The sequence below is a fragment of the Mustela nivalis genome, assembly GCF_964662115.1.
Source record: "Mustela nivalis genome assembly, chromosome: 13".
NCBI classification, from domain to species: Eukaryota; Metazoa; Chordata; class Mammalia; order Carnivora; family Mustelidae; genus Mustela; species Mustela nivalis.
Genome location: NC_139032.1, coordinates 71444510 through 71472283, shown reverse-complemented (window position 1 = coordinate 71472283; position 27774 = coordinate 71444510). Strand labels below are relative to the sequence as shown.

General features: G+C 45.2%; 1 protein-coding gene across 14 annotated transcripts in view; it reads right to left on the bottom strand.

Annotated features, from left to right (window-relative positions):
* Positions 1–795: 795 nt before the first annotated feature.
* Positions 796–27774, bottom strand: part of PALM2AKAP2 (PALM2 and AKAP2 fusion) — a 448736-nt gene continuing 421757 nt past the window's right edge. For 8 of the 14 annotated variants that reach the window (XM_082696837.1, XM_082696844.1, XM_082696846.1 and 5 more), the window contains 3 exons: positions 14502–14680; positions 9355–9393; positions 796–4784 (listed from right to left, as the gene is read on the bottom strand). In XM_082696837.1, coding sequence (XP_082552963.1) covers positions 4686–4784; positions 9355–9393; positions 14502–14680 — 317 coding nt within the window. In that variant the 3' untranslated portion in view covers positions 796–4685. The remainder of the gene's footprint in view (positions 4785–9354; positions 9394–14501; positions 14681–27774) is intronic. The other 6 variants (XM_082696843.1, XM_082696840.1, XM_082696839.1 and 3 more) reach the window with 2 other exon arrangements.

Below are 27774 nucleotides of genomic sequence, written 5' to 3'. Positions count from 1 at the left end.
CTCTGTACCTTGACACCCCTGGCTTTGCCCAGCACTCTGATATTAGGAGTGACAGAGGCAAAGAGGACCAGGACACTGAATCCAGAGCTGATCACAACTTCGCTGTCTCAGAAGGTTGGAAGAAGTCATATACACCGGGAGAGATGGAGGAAGAAACTCCAAGGAGAGGGGTGGGGTGGTGCAGGGCGTAGGGGTGAGGGGTGAGGGGGAGGAGCGGGAGACACAAGGTCTGGGGCGTGAGTCACTGTGAGGGGCTGGAGAGTGAACGGAGCAGCCGGGGGTGGGAAGACAGGAGGAAATTTGGAGAGGAAGCTTTCTGATGAACCTGCAATCTTCGTACGCTCTTCAAAGTCTGAAGTTCTCTGTTCTTCGGAGGGGAGCCCAATACAGGTGCCGGAAATGTAGTAAGAACAATTAGAGCCTGAGAACCGATGGGAAGCTTGAGTTTTACCAATTGTCCTGCTGTTCGCCCAGCCATCCCTTTGACCTTGTGCGTCTACCTACCTGATCTGGAGGCCCTGTACATTCCTGGGGTCCCAACAGAGGTTTCGAGGCTCTAGCTGGGGCAGCCAGAGACAGCATCACATAAAGGGGACTGGGACAGCCTGTTACAGGGACGCCCCACCAGCTAGCATTGCTTTCTCGGTTCCCAATGTGCAAGACGTGGGTGCTGCTGCACGGAAGTCCAGGCCAAGGGTGCGGGCGTGTCACCGCGTGGCAGATCTGGCCTCCGACCTCCCCCCACCCCCAGTCAAACAAGCAGCCGTGGGTTATAAAAACACAGCACACACTGGGTTTTAATGAGAAAATAATTGTATACTTGCATTGAATGCCTCACAATCACTATAAAACCGAAGCAGGATAATAACATTTAAGTGGTTAACATACACAGGAGAGCCAGATACAGAGTATAATTTTCAAACACAGTATTGCTGCTTTCCCCACTCTCCTCCTCCCAAAAAAAAAAAAAAAAAAAAGTCATTTGGGTCCAGGGCAACACAAAATCAATATTGGCAGCTCACTCACTGAATGCTTAAAATTCAGGAAATTGGTTCTGTCACTAAAACTGGATATAGTCACCATCTCTAAACACTTAGGCTATTTTTTTTTTTCAATACATAGTTTAATTACATCCATTCTTTAGTTGGAAAAATGTTTAATTGTCTTCAAAGAGTCGACACTGTTGTAGTGTTTCTTGTTATGCTTTATGTGTGTGTGTGTGTGTATTGTGTGTCTATGTGGACACTGATCTATATACTGCTTATATGTCATCGTCTAGGGTAGGCAGCATGCAGAGGTGTGAAGAGGCAAGGAAACTGCGTTGTGTCAACTAAGCGGAACACAGCCTCGCCTCCTACCACTGACAGACCCTGTTTCCATAATTTCTGGATGAGAAAGCCAAGGCGTGTCAGTAGTTCATCAGCCCCCGAGGAAAGTGAACATCTATAAACACTGTGGAAAGGAACACTTTCAGGAAAGCTTTTAACATCTACAGAATCTAAATATTTGTTATAGTTGAGATTAACAAGCTTGCGTGCTATTTGGGGGCAGGGACGAGCATCAGAGGCTGATGATTTTCAGGGCAAGCCTCTTCCTCTTCATGGATTACGCAGGAATGACTCTCCTCCAGGGGTCTGCTGCATCTTCAGAAGGTTCAAGGGGTTCATTTGGGATCCCAGAGCCTAGCAGGGTGCGATGTACAAAGCCCCGTATTTTCTGAAGGAGTAAAAAACTCAAGAGCTCAGAGAAAATCTGGCTCTTCCAAGGGAACTGTAATTTACATTTTCATAGGATCAGGAGTGAGTGGAGCAAGGAAATTGCCATCAGTCATCAGAAGGCAGCAGAGGGAACAAGCAAAGGCTGGAGATGATGGGGCCGTAGGTAAGCAGCTTTGGGACTACGGGAGGGTCACGGAAACTCTGCATTTGTTGCCTTATCGATGCACGGAGCACGCACCCAGGGACTCGGCTCTAGAACTCTGCACAACGTGATTCATGCTTCTGGTTCAATGAGCCGGAGTCAGCGGCCAACTGGTCTGCCTCTAGAGCGATTCCATTAATTGTGTGACCTCCTAAGCTTTCAATCCGCAGCAAATTCTCTTTTTCAAATGTAGGTTTTAAAGTGGGTGGGTACACAGCTTCCATCAAAACTGAACAAAAACCTGCAGGTCAGTCCTGAGGGCTGTTTCCTCTTGTGAAAGACGGTGTTTGTCTCTATCACGTCTGGATCACTACCAGAGGCAGAGTCAGTCCAGAAGGCATGAAGCATGTTCCGTTTTTGGGGCTCCGCCTAGACCCACTTCACTCACCGGCCATCCTAGCTACCGCTGTGCCCCCGGAGCCCCACGAAGCTCTTGTCCCAGCTGTTTTCAGTCCTGTGCCTGCTGCGGGACGGTTGGAAATCCTCGGGCAAAGCAGCCTTCCTGGGTCCCCCCGCCTTCCACCCGTCAGGACTCCCCACCTAACACAGACCTTATTTTCCTGGACACGTCTGTCTCCACGCCAGGCTCCCCAACTTGAAAAAGAATTCCTTGCCGTAGGGATCTTTGTTGTGTTCCCGGTGGCCAGCACGTTTGGCTGAGTATCCCTTCAGAATATTCAGGACAAAAAACCATATAAAGATGGTGCCCGCCCCCCATCTCTAGAGTTTGGCTTCAAATAGCAGTTTCCCTTGGCAGTTTGAAGGATCCTTGTGAGGTATCAGACAGGTGCATTTTTACTTAATGCCCGCTGCTGGTCTGCGAATAAACCTTCCCCCCTAAAGTCAACACTAGTCTATTAAGAGAAGCAAAGATAACGTGCCTAACATCTACATACACACTGTTGTGGCATCGCTACCTATCAGAGTAACATAGCAGAGCTTATGACATAACAATATAAAAACAAAAAAGAATTTTAGTGAGGTCTGGCTTAATTATTGCTTTTTTAAAAACCACAGTTTTGAAAGAAATAGGAAGAAGAAGAAAAAAAAAAAAAAAAAGGCTGGTCTTTTTTTTTTTTTTCTCATGGCCAGAATTACAAATGTTTCTCATCCAGAAATTCAGGGCACCCAATTATGGGATACCCTTTTCATATTGCTTTAAATGACAGAGAGCAAAGCTGGCGTCCTCCACAGTGTACTAAGCTATGAATACAAAGCATGAGAATAAATACGGTACTTTTCTCAATGTCAAATTACAAAACCGCTCCCAACATTTCAATGGCGACTCCTGCAAATACCAGGTTAGGTCAATTTAATATTACAAATACTGTATCCGGTCGGTGCCTCTATATCCCTTTTCATAAAAAAAGAAATTCTCACTCACTCCCGACACTGGCAAACAGCTTTGGAGGAAATCACTGTACACCCTTGTCCCAAGATCATTCTGGAACTTTCATTCTTGTACACACCCTTGACCCAAACACACCAAGGCACACACACGCTCACACACACACACATACGTGTACACACACAACCCTCTTTAGGAATTGTAGCCGATTCCAAGCCTGCACTTAAAATTTCTATTCTATATTTTTCTCTTGATCATCCTGAAAAACGCTGGTTGCTCAGCAAAAATAGTTATCTTTTACTTCCTTGTTTTCCCACTTCCTCCCTCCCTGTTTCTCTGTCTACCTTCATGACCTTTTCTTTAATGTTTCCTTTCTGACTGATCCAAAATAATCTATCATTCTTCCTCCCAAGGTCCAGTTTATAATATAAAATATAGCTATAAACACCTTTTTATTTCCTGTCCTCTGCCTCAGGCAGAGTTTGCCCTTTTTCAATGATTGCCACTCCAAAAATATCCCTACCGTCTTGAGCCAAGCTGTTGAATGTGTACAGGTTTCATACATGGATACGCTCCCCCCATCCCATCATAAAAATAGTTGTTGCCCACTAAATAGAGCTTTCGTGTGAAGAGAAACATAATTGTGAAAATGTGTTCTCATGAACAGCAAATTAGTCAATACTCAAACCAGACGAGATCCTAAAGCTAAAACAATCCATTTGGTTTGGCTTTCTCCCTCCTTCTCAACCCCTTCATGTAGAATAGATTGTGTTTGCAAGATGAAGAAACAGTGTCTCCAAAAGGTGGATTTTAGGTATTGCCATCACTGATTGCTCCCAGTTAAAAACAACTAAATGGAAGAGAAATGGAATCCTAATGGTCTCTTCCGGGCAGATAGAGAGAAAATTGCATTTTGTTTTATGGCTGCTGGAGTAAACGGAGTTATCCCAACACCTGGGATGCCGTGAGTGAAGGTGGGAAGCCGGTGTAGGAAGTACCCCAGGCCCCGTGGCTTGCACCGGCGTGGGCTCTACTGCTCTACGTGGCCAGTGTTACCAATGTTTGTCCTCATCACCCAGAAACGCTGGTCTTAGTTCTGCCCGTGGCAGCCGTGTTGACTCGTTACTGCTTTGTCCTTGTGAGTCGAAGGACTGGTCCAAATCCAGGTGATTCTTTAAGTCTTTAAAAAAAAAAAAAATCCTTTCTCTTTTGACTCCTGGGTGTTTCTAGGGTTTGATGGGTGGGCTTCTTTTCACTTGATTTTTCATCATTGGTCATTGCAGCTTCTGGTCTACATAAGGATTGTGGAGTTTGTTCGCACTTTAATAAATATTCCATTAAAATGCTTTGATGTGTGGATTTCTTGGTTTCTTGGGAACCCAAGCACCAAAGAAGCTTCTGGGTGGAAGGAAGTTTGTTATTCATTGTCCTCTTCCTCCTGGTTGGCATAAATCCCTGCCTCCCAGCGCAAGGCCAGGGCGCTCTTTCTTCGATTAACCCGCGTGGCCTCAAGGACCTGAAGGAAAGAAGGAAAAAAAAAATGAATCAGAGATCATGAATGTTCACTATGTACACAAACCAGCTTCTCCGTTTCTTTTGTCCTTTCCCTCTCAACGGCATCCAAGAAAGGGAAAGGAATAGTGTCTGGGATGGCCAGGACGTAGAAGAGACATGGGAAATGAAGTCGGATGGATGTGCTGGATATGCATTCATTTCATTGCCAAAGTTCATTTGCTATTTGACTCATAAGTTTTCAACATGAAAAGATTTAATTTCCCTGAAATGTTTTGCAGGTCCATCTTTTTCTTCCAAATTTTTATTTAAATTCTGGTGGGTGAACATAGAGTGTCGTATTGGTTTCAAGAGCAGAATTTAGTGATTCAATACTTACATATAACGCCCAGAGCTCATCACAAGTCTGGACATGTTTTTGAACTAGACTTGACTCTGCGTTGTGTTTCGCTAACACAGTGGTTCTCTACATGTTATCCGATCAGTGCTGTCTGATGGAAATGTTCTGGATCTGGGGCATCAACATGGTAACCACTGAGCTACATGACTGTGGAGCACTTGGAACTTATAAGACCAGTGTGGCTGCGAAACTAAAAATTTAATTTTAATTCACTTTAATATCCTCATGGACCTTGTGACTACCATATTGGACAGCACAGGTTATCAGTTGTCTCAGTCTCTTTGTAAACAAGCAAACCAGAAAATAATCCCAAACAGCTGGGCCAGTGTGAATTCCATCCGTCAAACGTTGTGGACATACATAAGCCGTGATCATATTTATATCATGAAAGTCGATTTTGGTAGAACTCAACTTCCAACAGAAACTAAGTGAAAAGAAAAAGAGCTTCCCAGGCCAATTAAAGCAACCTGAGCAACCTGAGAAAGGCGGGCAACTCCAGAGCAGCAGGGAGATGCAGGCTGCAGGCAGTCTTGGGCACGAGCAAGTTCTAGGGAGATTCACGACTGGGGGGTCCATCTCAACCTGCTTCTTTGGACACTGACAAATAGATGGACTTCCCAGACCCAGGTGCTAATCAATGAAATCCAAGGTCACAAAATCAAGGACAGGTAGGCTCACCACCATCAGGGCAAGGCCTCCCTCCCTTCAGTTCACCCGAGTATTCTGTGGACTCCAGAGGGAAAACTTCATTCAGGCCGTTCCAGCTCTGGTTTGATGGAGATGAGATCCAGATGGATGACATTCAGGTGGCCCACATATGAGAAATGACTCGATTTCATGACTCCGCACCACAAGCAAGCCCATGCGTGCCAACCACTTAAATTACGGTGGCATTAGCTTAGGACATGCAGGTTCTGACATTAAAGTCTAGCAGAGCCAGCACTGTCTGATGATCCGAACTGCAGTGAAGGCTTTGCTGATTCTAAGAACAATCATTTTGGCGAGGGCCAGAAAGGCGGGCAACTCCAGAGCAGCAGGGAGATGCAGGCTGCAGGCAGTCTTGGGCACGAGCAAGTTCTAGGGAGATTCACGACTGGGGGGTCCATCTCAACCTGCTTCTTTGGACACTGACAAATAGATGGACTTCCCAGACCCACCATGTGCTTTCCTCTGGGAAGCCTTCCCCAGGCTCCCCAGTGGGGACAGCTGGACCTACCATGTAGGAGGCGCTTAGCCATGTCTCCTAAACGAATGTTCATCGTTAAGCAATAAGCCATGTCGCAGGGTCTTGTGTGTAAGCATACTACGGTCACTTATTCAATATCTAAGAATAAGAGACTGATAGAGGCAAAGAAGTGTAGTTTAGTAGAGAATTGTCTAGAAGGTCAGCGTGTGGTAACACGGTACTGAGAGAGGGTACTGGACTGGATCAGGAAGTCCTCACTTTCTTTCCAGTTCCGTCTGGAACACGGTATTGTTCATGGCATCTCGTGTCTCAAGTTTATTCATCTGCAAGATGGAGACAGCACCTGCCCTGGGTCGCAGGCGTTCTCCGGAGACAGTGCTGACTCTGAAGCCCAGGCATGTCTAGATTTAAATCCTAATGACTGTGTGACCTTAGAAAAGTCATCTATCCCTGGGCCTTAGTTCTCTTAGGTGTGAAATGGGAATCCTAAAAGCTATAGTTCAGAGCTGGCCGAAGGAATAAATGATACAATGTACGTACGGCCTAGTTCCCTGTGCTCCGCAACTTTGTGAACTGTAACGATTTCCATCATTATTGGAAGGGGGTTGTAAATGACGAACTGTTCAGATGTAAGGCATTTTTATAAGGAGCACTATACCATTTACTGTCTCCAGGTAATCCAAGGCTTCTGGTGAGGACTGGCTCAGGGCTGAAGGCATCCCACAATGGCCTTTTGAAGATTTAAAGGCCAAGCTCCTGGAGAAGGTATCTAAATGAGCATTTATTCCATAATTAATTCAGAAGACAGTAATGTCGTATGTGCCTATGTGGGTGTGGAGCTGATGCCCTAGGCTGCTGTGCCACACTGCGGCTCAGTGTCCATAAGGAGTCTGTCGAAAGAAGCAACAGAAAGAACAATACTCCTCCACAGGGAGGGAGAGGGGAAAACATTAAAAAATTTGAAAATAATAATAAAACGTCTGATTTAAAGGTTTATCATTTTCACAAATTCAGATTTAGGTTTGGTGAGAGCGAGAAAAATCAACTCTCTTTGAACAACCCCCCTAATATTAATTTTCTGTCTCTGGTCCTTGAAGAATTCAAGCAAATCGCTCGTTTCTCATAGAAACCAACAGACGATTGTACTTGGGAGGATGGATAACAAAAGACAGAGGGGTTAAGGAATGTCCGTGACTCCATTCACATTAATATTCTGTCTTCCTAAGTCCTCTTCAGTTGAAGATAGATGGGGCCCAGTGTTATCTTCCTTGGACATACCTGACCCGATTTTTGTTATTCTTAATTATGTTAACTCAAAGGGGATGGGGCCTAGGACCTCTTTCTTCCACTGCCATTGCCGAGATGAGAACCACAATTAGTCATCGAGGTGGGTCCATGGGATGATACAACTCTTATATTTCATTACTTATTTTATATCTTATGAAAGAATACTCTTATCTTTCAAACGAAGATTACTGATAATCATCAGCTTCCATCTCTGGTAGTAATTATTTTGCAAGATAGGCAGATTTTAAAAATATACTGTGCTATAAGTAAGCATAACCATCCTGAAGAATAACGTGCAGTATGTCATGAGTGAGAGCATGGGGAAAAAGCCTCTGACCAGTATTTCCCTCCGAGAAGAGAGAAATTCTTCCAGAGCAACGCATAATGTTCATTGAAACATTGTTTGTAATTGCAAAAAAATAAGGAAACAGAGAGAGAGGAACCAACATCATCAACAGAAGGATGAATAAACAGTGATATATTCATTCGACGGGGAACGATACAGCAGTCACAATGAATGAGCCAGAGCCCTCAGTAACCCCGTGTTCGCATCTAAAGACAATGTAGACAGAATAAAGGAGCAGAGGATGTAACAATGTGATATGTTTCTTGAAAGTTTTAAGGCATGCAAAAACCAAGATGTCACCCACGTAGACAAACATATGAAATGTAACTATAAAAACATGCACAGAAAGGATTAACAGTAAACTGAAGAAACGTCACCTCTCCGGAGAGAGAGAAGTGGGGGCTGGGGAGAAGTAACAAGGGAGCTCGGATGGTATTTGCAAAATTAATAGTAATGGTATTAATTATTAATACCTGTTATTAATATTAATAATTTAAAATATTAAGCAAATATTATGAAATGATAAGCATGGTCAAGCCTGGATGGGTAGGATTTATTGCTTTATTATCTCTTATCATTGAAACATTTGAATGCCAACTCCATGACGTTGGGGACTTGGTTTCGTCAAAGGCTCTATTTCTGGAACCTCAAAGAGGGCCTGGGGTGTCCTAGGTCCTCAATAAATTGTTAACTGAGAGAATAAATGAATGATTCTCCCTGCAGTTCTGTATACTTACAGCAAGTCTTCTATAAATAATAAAATTCTAAAAAAAAAAAATACAAAAACATGTGGTTCTGTAGCAAAAAAAAAAAAAGGAAAAATATTTAAAAATTAGAGGAAAATGAAAAATACTGTGATTTTTCATAGCACAGATATGTGTGAATTCTGTGAAAAAGGAAACTGTAAAAGAAGGGAGGAACTTGGAAATTCAATGCTTAAGGAGCTTCCAAAAAACCCAACCAACCAACCAAAGGATTGGATCCACAGCTCCGTCCTCGTGAGCTGCACTGTCTTCTAACCACACCAGACTATCTTTGCTATCAGTGCCCGAAGAAACTACCATCTGTGCCTTTGCATGCAGACCCCTTCCGGATCCATGAGCAGGGCAAGGTCTTCTCCGGTCCCACCACACAGCACAGCAAAGCACAGCAGCAAGGAGCCCTTTTGCATTTACCCCAACATTTCCAGGCAGTCCCCAGAGTCCCCAGTTCCAAAAAGGCTGGAAGAAAGAAACACGGGAGACGAGCTGGGTCCTTGCCCGTCTCCTCGAACACATCAGGAAATGGCAAAACCACAGGAGCATGCACCTGGCTCAGGCATGCAGGAACAGCAAGGCAAACAAGTGGAAAAGTACCTCGGAAGTCACCTTGCAAGACAGTAACTTAGAGGTGTACTGGCAGAGAGGGAAAAGAGCAGGGTTAGTACACAGCAGAGACACACTCGCACAACACCCTCCCCCAGCTGGAAACCGGGTGCCACGCTGGGGGTGGGCGGGCGGGGACAGAACATCGGGAGGCCATCACATACACACGTGCCACACTCGCTTCATCTGATATTAGTTTATTTAAAACTCTATCTTGGAAAGCACACAGATACCCTGCTATTCATTAATAAAAATATCAGATAAGCCATACTTTGTTAATTCAACATTTGCTGCTTCCATTTTTCTGTGTTTTGAATTAACAAGAGTCCTCCCCACCCCTGTGTGCAGATGGCCGCCCACCAAGGAGGTCTTCGATGGCTATACTGGATTTGCTAGAATCTATAGCCAACCAGCCTCTTCTCTTCCTGTAGTTCCTTTGAACCCCACAGCAGTCTTGTAGCCCACTGTCCCCCGAAGAGAAGATCCAAAGCACAGGAAGGACTTGATTTGGATGCAAGGTTTGTGGGGGCAGATTCTGTGAGCCAAACTATGGCCAGCACCGCCTAGGGAGGGCACACAGCCATCCCTGTCACTATTTTGGGGGGCCTGGATGAGTTCCTGACAGCCGGGTGATCATGCAGGAACTAAAAAGACCCTTTAGTTCCTGTGGGAAACTCAAAGTCTCTGCAAGAAAATCTCCAAATAAAATGGGCCAGCTAAGGGAAAGGACATAAAAGAATGGACTTTGGGCAGCCCCCTCTGGAATTATGGTAATGGTAATGACCTTGTGTTTACACAGCTTAGGACACTGGAGGCATTTCTCAGTCTTGGCCGCTGGCATCCATGGACTGGTTAGGTGAGGTCCTATGTCTGTGGTCATTATCGGCTGCTAATGTGTCACGCTAAAAATTACAGTACTGTGATGGTCAAGGCTGATGGCCCGGGTCTCATGAATTCTTTTTGTACCCCCACAGAGCAGGAGCAGCTAGGAGAAATCTAGGTAGCACGAAACATCCTTGATTGTGGCTAAGCTTCCCACAGAGCCCGTGGTGTGGGGCACAGGACAGGACTCCCTCATCCATTCCCTGAGAGTAAGTATGGCCACAGGGTGTCTTGGTTTGAGGGGGAATGTGTGTGAGGAATTCTTAGAAAAGCACGCTAGCCCCCAGCTTTGACTTAGCCCAGAAGAACAGGTGAGGCCTTCTCTTATTCCAAAATAGGCAGGGACGACTGAAAGATGCCTCAGTAACTATTTCAGGGGCAAGGGAGAGTAGAAACCTCCAAAAGCAGACCCTATGCTAGAAGCGGGGTTGGGGCCAAATGCCTACAGGAGACTGTAATTTGGGTGCAGGTCAGCATCTCTGCGGTGAGAAAGGGAAGGCAAATCCACCAACTTGTTCAAGAGCATCACTGACTCAAGAACCCGTTCCCTTTGGAGGCTCAGGGAACAAGTGGCTAGAAAAACACTTTTGCCTAAACATCGTTCCTTTGCAAGGCACCAGGGAACTTTCTAGGAAACTATGATTCACCAGCCCATCGTGTGTTACAGGATGGACCAGAGATGGCCATCAGGCCCAGATAAGGGGACACTTTCACAAAGAAAACACTTCCAGATACGAGCAATCCATAATCAGAACAGGACCGTTGCATCTGGGTGTGTGGTGCACACGAGGCACAGAAGAACCAGGCTGAGCGGGTGCACGGGATTGCAGCTAGGTCCGCTCACTGCCCTCCCAGTGAGGCAGGGGTGCATCCTGGAACATAAAAAAAAGGTGCTTTTTTCTAATTTGTACAAAGGCCCTGTGGAGGCTGGTAAACCAGGGTTAAGGGGCTAAGGGTAGAGAAAGCAACATCGCTACCCCCAAATTAATGGAGGGGGTCTCTTAGTGGGGCCTGGCCAAAGCCCTGAGCAGGGAGGCACTCCTTGGTGACCATCTCACACAGAGCAAGGAAACCAGCAGGTGGCACCCGTCCAAGGTCAGAGCCGGTAACAAGGGCGGCCATGTGGGGGATCACGTCTCGAGAAAAGGGACCTTTTTCCAGTTCCTTGTTATTGACTTTTTCACCAACTGTGAAAGGAGCAGACATCCACAGGTGATGTAAGATCCCCAATGCAGTGCTTTGTGGGTAGATACCCCAAAAGAGAGCTGGGATTGAACTTCCCATCTTCTGTTGTTTTCGAAGCATTCACCTTGTTTCCAGCAGAAGAGGGCCAGCTCAGACACATGAAAAAGGCCACCAAATACTGCAGCTTCCCCCACACGATCCCCTGGCAGGGATCCAGGAGCCAGCAGCCTCCTTCCGGTCTGGCATACAATTTTTTAAAAAGTGGGAAAATTTAAGCTGGAAATGAAGCAGGGACAGGACTCCAGAGACCACCGCTGCTCCAGGGCGGGGAAAAAACTCATCTGTCTGGAATGGCAAGCATGTCTTTCTCGGGGGTTGGCAAAAGCCACTCATGAAAACTCTAGGCATAGCTTCCTTTGGTTGCTCTGTCTTCTCTTTCTTCTGTCCTTCATGCTCCATAGGACCATGGGTCTACCGTATCACTACACAGACAGGCCAACTGCCCCATTTTAGGTTTTCCTTCTCCTCAGCAAGCAAGTAAGAATTCTTTTCATTCCAGTCAGAAAGAGCTCGCTGCTTCCCCTGAGCAAACACAAAGTTTGGTCCTGAGTGTGTGTGAGGGACTCATAGTGCTGTCCAGTGACCTACTGGGAAGAATATTGGCAGGTGGATGTGTCAGGTGACGCTGGCCTCAGGTGAGCCAGGTAAGGCTCCTAGAGGGGGGGAGGAGCTAAGGAGTCAGGTTGCACCCTTAGAATAGTGTATGGGAACGGCACTGGGAAAACAGAACTACCAGCTTCTGGGGCAGGGAAGCCAGGTACACAAATATCAAGCAACCCATTGGCTCCCTTTGATTATCCTTCTGGTAGAAGAGATGATTAAAGAAGGGGCCAGAAACAGCTAGAAAGACAAATGAAGTTTGTTCATTCCTGCAGGGAAACTTTGACACGTTCCCCAGCGACTGATGAAGAGACAGTAGAAAGGATCCCGGGATGAAAGGGTCTAAGGGGTGAATGAACAGGTGGCACGAACATCAAGTTTAGCTGATGGTCACTTACGTGCTTTAGAAGCAACCTGAGTAGGCTTTTGAAGTTCTGGGTATAGAGGATATAGTGAACTGGATAGATTTTGCTCTGTTCCTAAGTTTCCCACAACAACAAACTTAGTTCTCTTGTATCTCAAGGACAGTGTAAAACACCTGGCTCTGAATCCAAGATCTGGGGATATTAATAGCCTGATTAGTTAACGGGTTTCTTCCTTATGCAAAATGTTTCTTTACTTGAGGAAAAATTGACATGGGAGCCTGCCACTTGGTTGGTTAAGTGAGGGGTAAGGCGTATATTGAGACGTTGATTCCAGGTAGCGTCCTGAAGGCGAAGGGGAAAGCCGGTCTGGTGGCCTCCTGAGCTTGCACGAAGGCAGCTTTCAGCTCTGTTTGCTGAGTGGGCGGCCGCAGGCTCTTCACTGCTGTGGGTAGTGTGTGCCTCTAATGGACGCACAAAAAGCACACACCAGAGATACGCGGCCGGTGCTTAGAAAACACTTGCACGGGGCACATGCAGAGTGCTTCCATTCGTTCCTCCCCTTCCGTGCCAGGATGCAGGGGCCCCTCAGCTAACCGCCCCCACGGCTGCTGATACACAGTGAGGACTCCTTGGAAGGAAGCAAGCAAGCACCTCAAAAGCACAGGCCCCAGAAAATACCTACAGGGAGACTCCGTGTTCTCAGTGGGGCTGTAGAGAAGTGCTGGCCAAGGTGACTTCATGGGCAGAAGTCCCATGCGCTGGGTGAAGGAGCCCCAGCAGGGGTGTCTGCGGCAGCTACCGAAGCCCGGGCCCCACCCAGGCCCCATCCACCGTGTGGTAGGAGGAATGTCCCCCAAATGTGCCGGCTGACCAGAGCAGCTGAGGCAGCGTTCCAGGCAGTTTAGGTGTAAACCCAAGGGAGAGCCTGGGGAACGCAAGCGAGTCATCGGGCTGGTGTCCACGGAGGTGTCCACTTTCTTTATCACTAAATATTTTAAAAGCATCATTCGGGATCTAGCTTCGAGTGCAGAAACCTTTTGAGTTTAGCCAACCAGGATAAGTAAGGCAGTAAGTAGGCATGGGATTCGTACTGTGAGCCTGTAGGTTGAAGCTGAAGGTGACCCAATAATTTAGCATCCAAACTGGGGGGGGAGGGGCCTGTTAAAAATTACACCAGGACCACAGGCATAAACCAGCACCCTCTGGGTAAACCGGGCAGTGTCTTCAACAGACCCAGGCTAATTGTGACCCAGGTGAAACTGTGCGGGCATGGGGGAGGACCACTTCGATAAATGGTACGAGACGGAGGCCAACCAGACTCCCAGGAGGTCGGCATGGGCCCCGGAGCTCCTGGCGGGGGAGACTGTGTGAAACAATCCTAATGTCTCCGACTGGAGAAAGAAACGCCAGAGTAGATGATTTCCTTCATGGCTCAGGTTGACTGTCACGGGCAAAAAGATCTTGAGAACCGAGGGTAGCAGGGTAGCCCTGTGGTTTCGAACTGTCATTTCCAATGGCTCTTTCCTGCCAAACTGTACACACACACTTGGGAACAGCCCAAAACACGTTTAGCCTCTGGCACACTGCGACACATTTATGGGGACTGCTGCGAGGAGACAGCAGAGGGACAGCCTCGTCACAGTTCTCTAGAGAAATAAAACGTCTATGGGGTGGGCCGGCCATGGTAGCAATCAGCTCCCCAGGACCCGGACATGATTTTGGGGTGCTTGTGTCCTTCCTCCTGTGCTGTCCTCCTGTGGTTTTTTCTACACACCAGACATCCCCTGCTCTGGCCTCGCCGGTGGGTTCCAGCTACACTCAGCAGCAAAACGACCCGCTCCCTCCGTGATCCACGTTTTTGAGAAACAAGGCAAAACACCCAAACCCAACTCTAGGCACATTAAACGGACACATCTGAGAACTGGCTTCAGAGCCAGGACGCTGGCCAGACCACGGCACACACACCCGCGCCTGAACTGGGATAACCACACGCCACGCGGCCGTTCGCCCTCAGAGAAGTGAAAGAGGAAAGGAGGAAACACTTACACTACTATCATCCATTCTCTCACGCCTTTTAGATTTGTGTGTCTCATAGTCTTCCATGAGGGTCTGCATCAGATTCTTGGGCCGCTGGGTTCCGGCAGCCTCTTCAGGAGCTAAGTCAGGCTGCGCGCTGGGGCCTTCAGGTGAGGGGGATGGAGGAGGTTTGACTTTCTCTATTTTCCCTGAAACAACAGGAAGAGAAGACCCTTTCTAAGCTCGTCTGCTCATGACTGCTTCCAGAAAGAACACCTACAAAAAGCAACCTCTGACAGAGAGCAGTACCAGAACTGGAGTTCAGTGTGGGTCGTTGTCCTGCAGGGACTAAAAGTTAGAGATGATGTCACAAACCCATCCGACAAAGACCTCAAGGATGTCAGTGCTGGAAAATCAGCCAGACCAAGGAGGCCTGCAGGCACTCTGGAAATCTATGTCAGACAGACACTGGCTCTGATTGTTTTGGGAATATGTCCTCTATCACAGATTACAGAATTCGACCGTCAGAGGTGGCGGTGCTGCCAAGCCTTTGAAACCCACATTTTACAGTTGAAGAAAACAGGCTCTGCAAAGGGGATGCCTTGCTGAGGTCCCAGGGAGCTGGCGATGCGTCCAGGTCTCTTGCTTTCCTCACCAAGTTCTTCTATCAGAAGTCACAAGCGCAGTGGGCAGCAGACCTGCCCAGCCTTTCTGCATGGACAGCACAGGACTAGAAAACATCTGACGAGAGCCAGGCTTGTTGTTCCCAGGTCACCCCAGTCTTACACTGGCCAGCTTCACTCTTACCTGCCTTACCTGCCAGGGCCCTGAGAGCATACGGTTGCAACTCTCAGACCTTAGGGTCGGAATACCAACAAAGGCAGGTTGGGTGTGGCAGAAAGGCATGCACCAGACTTGAAAAAGGTGAAATTTTAAGCTTCTGAAGGGCCCTATGAGAATTCTCAGGATAAGGACATCAGGTCAGCTGTGATGCCATGGTGACTCCAGGCACTTTCATTAAGACTGTCTGTATCCTTCCCTCTCAGGAAATGCCCGGCCCTGACTCCTGACCCATCACGGGGTGAGTCTCATTGCCAGAGCCCCAAATGCTCCTCTGAGAGTCATCTTCAGGTGCAACAGCCATGATTTTTCCAACTATGCCCATTACGGAAGACACAGATAGGGTCTGTGAACAAGGAATGTGGAAGAAACTCACAAATTACTAGGGCCATTTGAGTCTAAAAGTTTGGAAACCACCAAGGGAGGAGACGGATCCTTTTGACCCCTTTCATTCCCAAGCGGAAGGTGGCTCATGTTGTTTCCTCTTCCTCCCTGGACTTCTAACTTGGCAACTGCTGTAGCCACAGTCACCAAGTGAAGCCTGGGTACCATGTCTCCATGTGGGCTGCTACAGCCCTTTTCTGGGCATAGCTCCTTTTGATGGGAATTGGACACCCTCCCCACACCCTAGAGTTCAGAAAACCCAGGTTTTAATTCTTGCACTTCCATTCACTAGCTCTGTGTTGACCGTAGACAACCATTTCTTGTTCTCCCTCTTATCTTGGGCCGATCACTTAAGATCTCCAAGCTTCAACTTTTCTAATTATAAAAAGAGAATTTGGGAGCGCCTGGGTGGCTCAGTTGGTTAAGCGACTACCTTTGGCTCAGGTCATGATCCCAGGGTCCTGGGATCAAGTCCCACATTGGGCTCCCTGCTCAGCAGGAAGCCTGCTTCTCCCTCTCCTTCTGCCCCTCCCCCCTTCTCTGTCAAATAAATAAATAAAATCCTTTTTTTTTTTTTAAAAGAGAGAATTTGGGAAGAAACGTCTTTGAGGTCCCTTCTAACTCAAACTCATTTTGCCATTCTGTCAAATATTTCTGGCAAGAGGATCAACCTTTATTGATTAAAAGAAAAGACATATGGCCATCATATTTGGCAAATTAGGTGTAAGGTGTTTTTTAATACACAGAGCACTCTATCTGCAGACCCACCATTCCATCATAACTTAGCAAAACTCATTGTCTTGACCTAAATTACTCAGGTCACTAATAAAAAGTCTTTTGATATTGACAGTAAGGCAATAAGTATTTTGAAGTCCTCATATTCACTAGCAATGGATTCTATATTTTATTATGAAAACACAGAATGCTATCATAATACCTACAGACCCATCAACTAGATTAAACTGTTAGCAACATTTTACCATGCCTTTTCCATCTATCTTCCTTCCTCTTTTCGTACAGAAATATTTTAAATCAACCTTAGACCTTAGGTAGTATCACCCCTAAATGCTTAGTATGTGTCTCTAAGAATTCCCATTGACTTTTTAAGTGAAGCCTTAAGAAATTATACAGCATAGTGGTGAGCATGCAGCTCTGGAGCTAGCCACCTGGGTTTGAATCCAATACTTAGCAGCCAAATCTTGGGCAACTTCCTGTTTCTCTATCTCAGTGTCCTCATCTATAAAATGGGTATGAGGCTAGAAGTACCTACCTCACACAGTTGATATAAGTTAATATTTATAAAGTTAGTATTTAAAACAGTGAGATTCCAATGATCTAGTGACTATTTATAATCTCAAAGAACAATATGTCTACCAAATGAGAAAGAGCAATTTCAAGGGCATATACTGCATAAGATTTTTGCAATTCTTCTAGAACTAGAAATAGACACCAAATTACCAGGTCGATCATTTTCCAACTGACTTCATAGGTATCCAAATAATTTCCCAACAGTCACCTCTCCAGTATTAACCTTCTAGAAAGGAGAGTCCATATTCACTGCTCTAAATTCACCCTTTCACACATACCACAGTAGGACCCCTGGATCATGGCACTTTGTTTATACTTCTGTGAAAGCCCCATCACATATTGACTTGTATCATATACGGTTGTTTAAGCTTCTCTTCTTAGTTAAGCTATAATGTCAACCCAGGATAGGGATGATTTCAACCATTATGAATCCCTTAACTCATTTGAATGTAAACTCCCTTAGAGCAGGACCTTGTCTGTCAAGGTCATTGCTGGATCCCGGCACCCACTGGTATTTGGCACAAAGCAGGTGCTCATGTTTGTGGAATGAACCACTAAGTACACTAAGTACATTATGACATTCTGACATATATGCAGCAGCCACCTGTTAAGTGCTTGTGAATTGGGATAAAATTCCCAGTAAAGAATCTGAGGAGAGTTTAAATGTTTTCACCAAAGCCATGAAACAAAGCCATCTTGGTCTACAGAAGCACAGATTCAATGGCTTTGTAGGAATAGCAAGCACATTTATGTGGCATTTTATTTATAAGCTCCATGTCATTTGATTCTTACAACCACCTTGGGATGTAGTCAGGGTCAATGCCATGACATCTGTGAATGGTTTAGACCACAGAGACTCAGAGGCTAATGCCAGCCCAAGTTAATGTCAGCTAGAGTAACAATTAAGAGTTGGGTCTGGTCTGGAACGCAAATTGTGTTGATTATGGCTAAATTAGATGATGGAATGTATGCTGAAAGAGAATCATAAAAAGGTTGTGAAGGGTTAATATGGAGAAATAGTCAAGTATTGGACATTAAAAGGCATTTTCCTGCTTATTCTTAATATTCCAGCAAAACCACCCATCCCTGGAGCACGTTTTACTAGTTCCAGCCACTAGAGGTCACAGAAGTAACAGGTTAGAAAGATGGCTGACAGGTCTGGAATGGCCACTTCCAAAGAGGTCCAGAGGTCTTTGAGAAAACAGGTTTCTGATTAACCAAACCAATGTCAGAGCCTCAAGGGAAGCTGTCACGGGTTCCCCAGAGAAAGGAGACACCACAACCCATCCCATCCCCTGACTTCTGGCCATCAGTCTGACTGGGATCAGGGGAAGCCAGCTTGGCTGGGCTTCTCTGCTAGGACCTGTGATCTCCAACCATGCTACCCTCCTTCCCCCACTGACCCAGTACAGCTCAAACTACGCACTGTGCGGTCTCAGCAATCACACAGAAGGTCCAACAGCTGGAGGGGCATCTGCTCCATACCCAACCTCTTCCTCGGAGGGCCCAAGATTGTAGCCAACAGTCCTCTCGATGAGGATGCGTGAAGAAGTTTCTAATTCTCTTCCCCCAGCAGTGGACACTGCATACATCACCACGGGTGGGGGCTCAGGGATCATCACATGGATGTGATGCAAAATGGTCTGTGCCACAGACCTGGGAAGTCCGTCTCACCTTTGCCCATGGCCCTGCAAGGCCCCTGGAAATTCCTTGGCCCAGAAGATGCACCCCATTACAATTCCGGAACAGTGACGGTTAACTTTGGTGCTCACCGGCGCATATCGCACACAGCACCTCCCCGTGCCAACATGTTCCATCCCCATTTGCTCCATCAAAACTTGCTCTCGTGTGTTTATTCACTTAGTGAATGACTGACTAGTTGATGGTAGCTGAAAGGGGCCTCTGTTTTCAATGGCAGACGTCCTGCTGTCTAGCTCCTCAACTGGACAGCATGCTCTACAAACTAGCTCTCTTGAAGGACACCCATCACTGTTCCTGTGAAACAGCATGAACAGAAAGCATCACGCAGATGTTGGGGCACACCTGTGTTGGTCTTGGCCAAAGGCTGGTCCCTGACATTTACAGAGCAGCGAGCAGGTGTAACGTGAGTTCTACGGCATCTGACATAAGGAACCAACAGAATAAAACTAGGCAGGAATTCTCGGTGGAAGGTAGGAGACATTTTCAACTCCCCTTCATAAACATGATTTTGTTCAAACTATTCCATCTAGAGTAACTTTATTCACTTATTAGTTATTACTTTTTAGTGTATTTTTTAAAATTCCTATTTAGTATACACAGTGTTATATTTATTTCAGGTGTACAATATTGTGATTCAACAATCTATACGTTACTCAGTGCTCATCATAAGTATACTCTTAATCCCCATCACCTGTTTCAAGCCCATCCCCCCACCCAACTCCCCTCTGGTGACCATTGGTTTGTTCTCTATATAGGTTAAGAGTCTGTTTGTTTCTTATTTTCTTTGTTCCTTAAATTCCACATAGGAGTGAACTCACACAGCATTTGTTTTCCTCTGCCTGACTTATTTCACTTAGCATTATATCTTCTAGATCCATCCATGTTGTTGTAAATGTCACTATTTCATTCTTTTTGATGGCTGAGTAATATTCCACTATAGACGGGTGTATGTAACTGCGTATGTATGTAATACATATGTATATGTATGAATATATATATATATATATACACATATACAATGTCTTCTTTATTAATCTATCAGTGAACACTTGGGTTACTTCCATAGTTTAGCTATTGTAAATAATGCTGGAATAAACATATTGTAAAAAATGCTGGAGGTGCCTGGGTAGCTCAGTGGGTTAAGCCTCTGCCTTTGGCTCAGGTCATGATCTCAGGGTCCTGGGATCGAGCCCTGCGTTGGGCTCTCTGCTCAGCAGGGAGCCTGCTTCTCCCTCTCCCTCTGCCTGCCTCTCTGCCTACTTGTGATTTCTGTGTCAGATAAATAAATAAAATCTAAAAAAAAAATGCTGTAAAAAATGTTGCATATATCTTTTTGAATTAGGTTTTCATATTCTTTGGGTTAATACTCATCGAGAATAATTTTAGATTTTATAAGCTCTTAAAGATGTTGAAGGTAAGCAACTTCCCTTGGGTGGCATGATTCCAGGTCTTTCTCAAATTGTGTCCTGTTGGCTTAACGTTGCAAAGTCATACCAGCTGCTAACAAACAGTCATTGGTAAACACTTGGTTAAAGAAAGCTTTAAAAATAAAATGAGATGGATTTCTTTACCAGGGGACTTCTCCAAGGTTTTAGTGCAGCTGTGATCGTGAATCACTAATTCAAGGATGGGTGTGTAGTATTTCTCAAATTAATTTAATGAGGGAACCTCATTTCATAAAATCCCTATTAATATCTCAAGGAAAACAATTTGTGAAATACTGTTCTCTGGTGTACGCCAGTTACCTTAACGGGCTCACACAAGTTCAGTTAATAATTAAGTAGAGGCACGAAGCTTATGTACAAGCATTTTTACCATCATATATAATGACACATGTGGAAACAACAAAGACATCTGAACGTAGGAGACTGGTTAAATTAGTTTTGACTTACTCAGATAATGAGTAGTATTTAGTTATCACAAATCATGTTTTAGTCTCTCAAATTTAGAGGAATAGTTAAGGTCATGGGAAAACACACAAAATACTTAAAGGAAAAAAAAAAAACAGATTGCAAAAGCATATCTGTATCAAGGCTTTAAGAGTACAGGGTCTAGAGACAACTGCCAGGGTTCAAATCCCGGTTCGCCACTTACCAGCTGTATGAAAGAAACAAAAGTGCATGTGTGACATCTGGTAAAGCTGTTCTCCGAGTAAGACGAACAGTCCTGTGGTAGCAGAATGATAGCCTCCACAAGGACGGCCACATCCTAATCCCTAAGACCTGCCAAGACGTTGCCTTCACGGCAAAAGGACTTCGCAGGTGTAATGAAGGTAAGGGCTCGGAGTAGGGTAGACGATGCTGTATTACCCAGCTGGGCTTGATGTAACTACCTGGGTCCTACTAAGAAGGAAGTAGGAGGGTCAGAGAGAGACTGGAAGGCACTATGCTGCTGGTTGTGAAGATGGCGGAAGGGGCTATGAGCCAAGAAATGCAGGCAGCCTCTCAAAGTGAAAAAGGGAAAAGGGAAGGAACCCAGAAGTGTCCCTGGAAGGAACACAGCCCTTTTAACACACTGGTTGTAGCCCCGACAAACACTGTCTCAGTCTGTCTGAGGAGCCATAACAAAGTAGCATGAACGGCGTGGCTTACCCAATGGCAATTTATTTTTTCACAGTTCTAGAGGCTGGACATCTAAAATCAGGGTAGCAGCATGGTTGGGTTCGGGTGAGAACTTGTTCTCCTATTTTGCAGATGGCCACATCTCCCTGTGTCCTCCCACGGCCGAGACAGAGAGAGAGCTGGCTCTCTGGTGTCTTCCGAGGAGGGCACTAATTTCATCCTAAGGGCCGCACCCTCCTGACTTCATCTAATTCGAATTACCTCTCACAAAGTGCTCATCTCCACTGCGGGTTAGGGCTCAATCTACGAATTTTGGGGGGACCTCAATTCAATCCACAGCTGATACACTGTCAACTTCTGACCTCAGAACCGTAAGATAATAAATTTGTGGTGATTTATCTCAGCAGCGATAGGAAATTCATAAAAATATAAACCCAATATTTTCTTCCATGTCCGTATGTGTGTGCAGAAAACTAGGCAGAAATCCTAACTAGGGTGGATTATGAGCCAGTTTTTGTCTACAGTAAGCATGAATTAATTTAAAAATATAAAAGAAAGCAGAAAAAATTTCCTTTAAATATTGGTAGCCATGCTTAGTCAAGTAGATAAAGCTGTCTGCTTTAACTACTTAAACTATTTAACTACTTAACTACTTTAACTTCATGCACGAGGCAATCCACACGCCTTCGCATCTCACTGATGAGCCTACGCTTCCCCGGGGCCTCAGATCAGCACCGCTCCCATCTGCGACAGTGACCCTCCCATCTGCGACAGTGACCGTCACAGGCTGTAGGTCTGTGAGGTGGACTACAGGGCAGAGGGGGCAGCTATATCTCACTCCAAATTAGTAAATGCTGTGTCCCGTCGTGAGTGGAAAACTAAACAACATGAATTTGTGAAAATTTCCCATTTCTGTTTTATAAAGAAACTATTATTATAGATAACTACTATTATAAATCATGAAGCCAGTTTCTGGTGGAGAGAAAGAAAGCCATGCCTTGGCTGCAATTCTGGATTTTCCAGGCAAGAAGGGTTTCCCTTGGGCATCTGTGATGGGCTGTGTTGCCTTGGGGGGAGGGGGCGGCAGACAGAGCAACCAGGAACCAGAGCAAGGGCTGCATGTCCTCAGAACACACAGCTGTCACCACTGCTGACAGCCCAGACCCTCCTTCAGTATGGACAAGGCTAACTTCGAATGGGCCAAGAATATGGGTTTCAAAAGTTTAGAAAATTATTTTGGCCAAACACTATGATTTGGGGGATTATTATATTCCATGTCTATGGTGTTGGAGTTCCTAAATCAAAGACCCTTTGTTACTACATTTCTCAAAAGAAAAGAAAAAGCCATCACCCACTCTTACTTAAAAACCAAACCAAACCGAACAAAGACGCCCACCAGATGCCAGGCCTTGCCCAGCCCTTCAATGACCTCCTTTCTTCACGCAGCATGGGGATAAGATTGAAACATCTAAGACGGTCGACTCACAAGTCCCCAGAAAGAAATGAGCTCAGAATTGTATTTTCAATTTCACTTCCTCCCAGTAAAATGGAATATCCTGCCTGTCAGATCCAGGGCCCAGGTGCTGGTGACCCACACACCAAGGACTGGTCCCTGGTCCTTTCATCTCTTTTTCTGAAGGCCCACAGGGGTGGGAAAATGCAATGACATGAATCTTCACGTGGTCAGCCTAGCTCGGATGAGAAATACAGCCCTCCCTGGTAAAACAAGTCTGAGAAACTAACAAGTATTATTTCTTAAAGGTCAGGGTGTTGAATGAGTTGTTGGATGAAATTGGGTCATCCCCTATGAACAGGACTAGAAGGTGAAACCTCTAGAAGGAAAGAGCTCTGCTTCTCTAGGGGAAGCAGAGTGTACGACCAAAAGAGCAAAAAATTTAGTTAAAATAGGAAGAATGAACATCACGGCAAGTACCAATTCTCCCATCAAGACCTTTTCGTTAAACGCATTTCTACCAACAAGGTGGGTCCGACTGTGTGATGATTACCATCCCCCCCAAAAAAAAGAGGGAAAGAAAAAAGGAAACAATTTTATGGACTTGTAATTTGATTGTCCTCTAACACACTTTGTTTTTTGAAATCACAGCTGACTGTGGAAAACTAATTCCTGAACTCAGATTCTGTGAGACTTTCACTGTAATGAAGTAAACATGAAAATGCACCAGCTAGGAGTAAAAAGAGATTTTATAATGTATGTTTTGACTTTTCTTTTAGGTTCACAGTAGCTACAGAAGAGCAACCTCGAAAATAATTCTGTAAGAGGTCAACAGAAAATAATTTCTGTTTTCAAGGCCTTTTCTCAAAACCTAACCATAACTATAATAACCACAAAACAGTTCATTCTTCTGGGGAGACTTCTGTGTCCTGGGCACAGTTCTAACCTATTGATGAGGTTGGTACTATCTTATTCCCATTTACTGGTGAGGAGACGGGGGATTACAGAGGTGAAGTCAGTCAGTCACACAGTCAGCAAGCAGAGGAGTCAGGATTTGAACTGCAGACACAAGTCCAGAGATGTGATGGTCACATGTAGGCACCTAATTTCCCTTAACTATAGTTTTTTTTTTTTTTTTTTTTTTTTTTTTTTTTTTTTTTTTATAGAAGGCATGAATTTATATTTGAAAAGTAAAGACAGGCTGGAAATACCTGTGAGGTCTGACTCAGACAGGTTTTGGGAAACTTTTGAAGTTTATAGGGAAAAGTCATGAGAAATAAAATATCACAACATGAAATACAGAATGTACTCCTTGGTGCCTGAATAGCCATGTCTTACACACTCCCCACCACCGCCCCTAGTTAGCCCACCCCCGAAGTAGTAGCTTATTCACAAAGATCAAATAGGTCTGAAATGCCAGTCTCCTGAGGGAAGTAACAGCAGGTCACGATGGCTAGTAAGAGACGTAGTCATATCCTGACCAGACTCCAGCAATCACAGGGGACATCCTGCTCCCACGCCTGGCTTTGATTAGCTCATATTTCTTACTGGAGGTAGAGCAGAGATCTTATAAGAATTAGGTCCTTTGATTCATCTTTTCTTTCTCAGTTTACGATGACATCTTTTTTGGCAGCGGTGGAGTCGGATTTTTCAGAAGCCGGTCTAACTTGGAACACAGAGTAGCCACACATAGGGGTCAAGGGTAAGGAGCAAGGACACTATGAGGTGGCCCCAGAAGAGCTAGAGCCCCACTGGAAGGTAACCCAGGCACGCTGAATATGTCAGAAGACCAGCACAAGAAGCAGTGACAGAAGAATTTGCTTACAGAAGGGAACTAAACCCATGGAAGGTAGTGCCTTTTCCAAAGTTCTTCTTGCCAGAAGCTATACCCCATAGACATTGCATGGAAGGAAGACGGGAGGTCCGTATCTTCTCAGGAGTCAGGCTGACATGTTTAACCATGGCAGCTGTCCTTTTCAGACCTTGGAGGAGAATGTCCAAAAAAGAACTCTGAATTCTATCATTTGAAGAGCCCTCCCGTCATCACATACACTCACCCCTTTGCCAAACACTCCTTCAATCTAACCTTTTCTTGACCATTCCTTCCCAAATGGCATGCATTTTTTAAAATGAACGTAGTTGGGGCACTTGGCTTGGCTCAGTCGGTGAAACGTGTGACTCTTGATTTCAGCTCAGATCATGATCTCAGGGTCAAGAGATCAGCCCCATGTCGGGCTCTGCGCTTAGCATGGAGTCTGCCTGAGATTCTCCCTCTGCCCCTCCCCCCACCAGGGCACTCTAACTCACTCACTCACTTATAAAAATATTTTTTAAAAATGAATGTATTTGCTGGGTTCAGATGAACTAAAACACAGGGAGCTTCTGGTCCAAGGCAGAAGGATCAACCTTGAGCAAACAGGAACAGCAGAAAGCAGTCATGGTGCTCAGTGACCACCAGTGAACACAGCTGTCTTTGGTCCCACTCTTCCAAACATGTTCAGTTAATGGAACAAACACTTATTCCTGCTCATCCTCAAACTAAGAAATCGATTCCTTGTTTGAGAACCCAATCCTTCCAACGGCTTCAGGGAATGGACCTGCTCCTAGAGTGAGTGACTGTGTTTCTTTCTGGGGAACGAACATTCAGAAAGAAGTCATGGGAGCCATCAGGCTAGACAGCTGACACAGACTACGCTCGTGCCCTCCGCCATCGGCTCCGATCTTTGGACAGCACCAGCAATTTTGCCTATTATAATCTGGAGCACTGGAATTAAGGTCTGGAACCACTGGGGGTCACTAGGGCAGCACTGTCTCATGGCCTCTGGGAGCAAACTCATTCATCCAGACCACAGTGAGCAAAGGATTTCAGAGCTATAGTGGTTCCAAAAAGCAGGGGGCAGGAGGGACCCAAGACAATGCATGGGTCAGGCCTGAGATTGGGAGAGGGTGGGAAGAAACTGAGCTCAACCACTGTTGGCTGGAGAGGGGAGCTGTTACTACTAGACAGCCTGGAGATCTTTAGAGCAGAGGGGCAGGTTCTGCAGAGGACAAGAAAGGGTAAAGAAAGAACATGGACTAAGTTGGGCTAAGTGACCTCAGGCAGGTTTTAATCTCTCTGGACTCTGGTATTAATTCCTTGAAAAGGGAATAATATTGTAGGTCCATGATCTCTTATGTGTGGTTTCAAAATCCAAACAAAGCTCTGAAAACCAAGACATACCCTATTAGGCAACAAAACCTGACAAGATCCGGCATGAGGCTCTTCTTGGGGTTTATTTATCCCACTTAATGTAACTAAGTCTTCCTAAGTTTTATAGTAGAAATCTAATTTGTTGATAGGGGGTTGCTTCCAGACCCCATGCTGGGTGGGTTAAGTAAAGTATAGGCCTTGTATTGCTTTTCTAAATAAGAGTTTATATACTTCATGGCTTTTCTGAAATCAGGGAAACTAAATATATCTGGCCTCAAGAACTTAGATAATTCGTTATGACATCTTAAAAGACGGATGGGCAGATTAAATGAGCAAATGAAAAAAAACTGAGAACAATGTGTGTGAAATAACTCATATGGTACACTCTTTTAAGGTTTTGGTAACCCACAGTACCATGATTAGGCTTGTTTCACCAGAGAATGTTCAGGAAATGTGGCGGTCGTAGGCATAATGCTCTGTAAGATGTTCCACATTAAGCTTTAGTACTTTCACAAGGCCAGCTGGACCCCTGTAGTTTGTACAATCTGTGGCTGCAGGAAAGGGAGACAGAGGATATCCTGGAAGGAGAGCCCTCTCTCACTTGGGTCTGTGACAGAATGTTTCCACCAGTTGCTAATACAAGGTCTTCTACTGCGGAGCAAGGAGGGCATCTGAAGTGAGACTTGGCCTCATCCATTCTAATTTTGCATGGAAAAAGCCATCAAGCTCTCCTTCATGAGTACTGTGCTGACATAAATATATATATTTTTTCTGTCTAGGACTTTGTAATATTTGAAGACAATGAAGGGGAAAGAAAAAAGACCCAATCACTAATCTTTATAATAATGTAAAGGTCACCACATGCGCAACCTTCATTCAAACTGACAGTCGAAGCTGAAACTCCGTGGAAATTATATCTTTATGAGATGCATAACTATCATATCTTTCCACATATTAAAAGACATGAATAGACCCTCCAAGTTATAGAACTCAATATCCATACCTTCTGCTTTCCCACTCCCCATACCGTCCCACTGAGCAAATTATTTGATGTCGTAGACCAGTTCAACATCTGGCACGAAAATGGAAACTATTTTAAAAAACTAAATTCATCATCACCTAACTAGCTGGGTTTCTCTGTCATGCCTAGAACTTGGAAGTGAAACCAGGATATCTATTAATAGACAACAGGCGCTAAAGTGAGAACCGTCTGTTGACAGCCTCAATCTGAAAGACATTTGAAAAGATCCAAATGGTTAACTTCGACAAAAAGTTTGGGTTTTCCTCCCAAACTTGATCGTCAAGGGTATCTGCAGCAGTGCTGTAGGCTGCTCCTTCAAGCTAGGCTAAGGCACCTGCTGGAATGCTTCCTTTCTTCTCTACTTTTGAGTACTGTCAACAGAAGGCACACATGTGTTCACTCTTGGGAATATGGCCTCTCACACAACACACAGCCTTTGTCAAGATGGCAACCAACTTCAGAAGTTCTTGTACACAGGAAGAGCTTAATAAAAGCTGGTGGAATGGACTCATTAAAGCAGCTCTTCACTGTCTGGCTCCAAACCAACTTTCTTTCATTTTGTTTTAAATCTCTTCCTTTAACCCATCCTAACCTTACTTAAGTACCTCAAGCATACAAGCTCTCTCTTCCTTTTGGACCTCCTTAGGTGCTCTTCCTTTTTACTGGAACAACTGCCCCCCACCCCTAAACCCAACTTCTTTCTACTCCTTCAGTTCAAAGCTTGGATAGTAGCTTCCAAAGAAAGGAAGACTTCTCTTATACCCTCAGTGAGGTGATCTCCCTTGATATGGGCTCCTATAGGTATTCATGCTTCTCTACCATGAAACTGTCATCTTCATCTGATG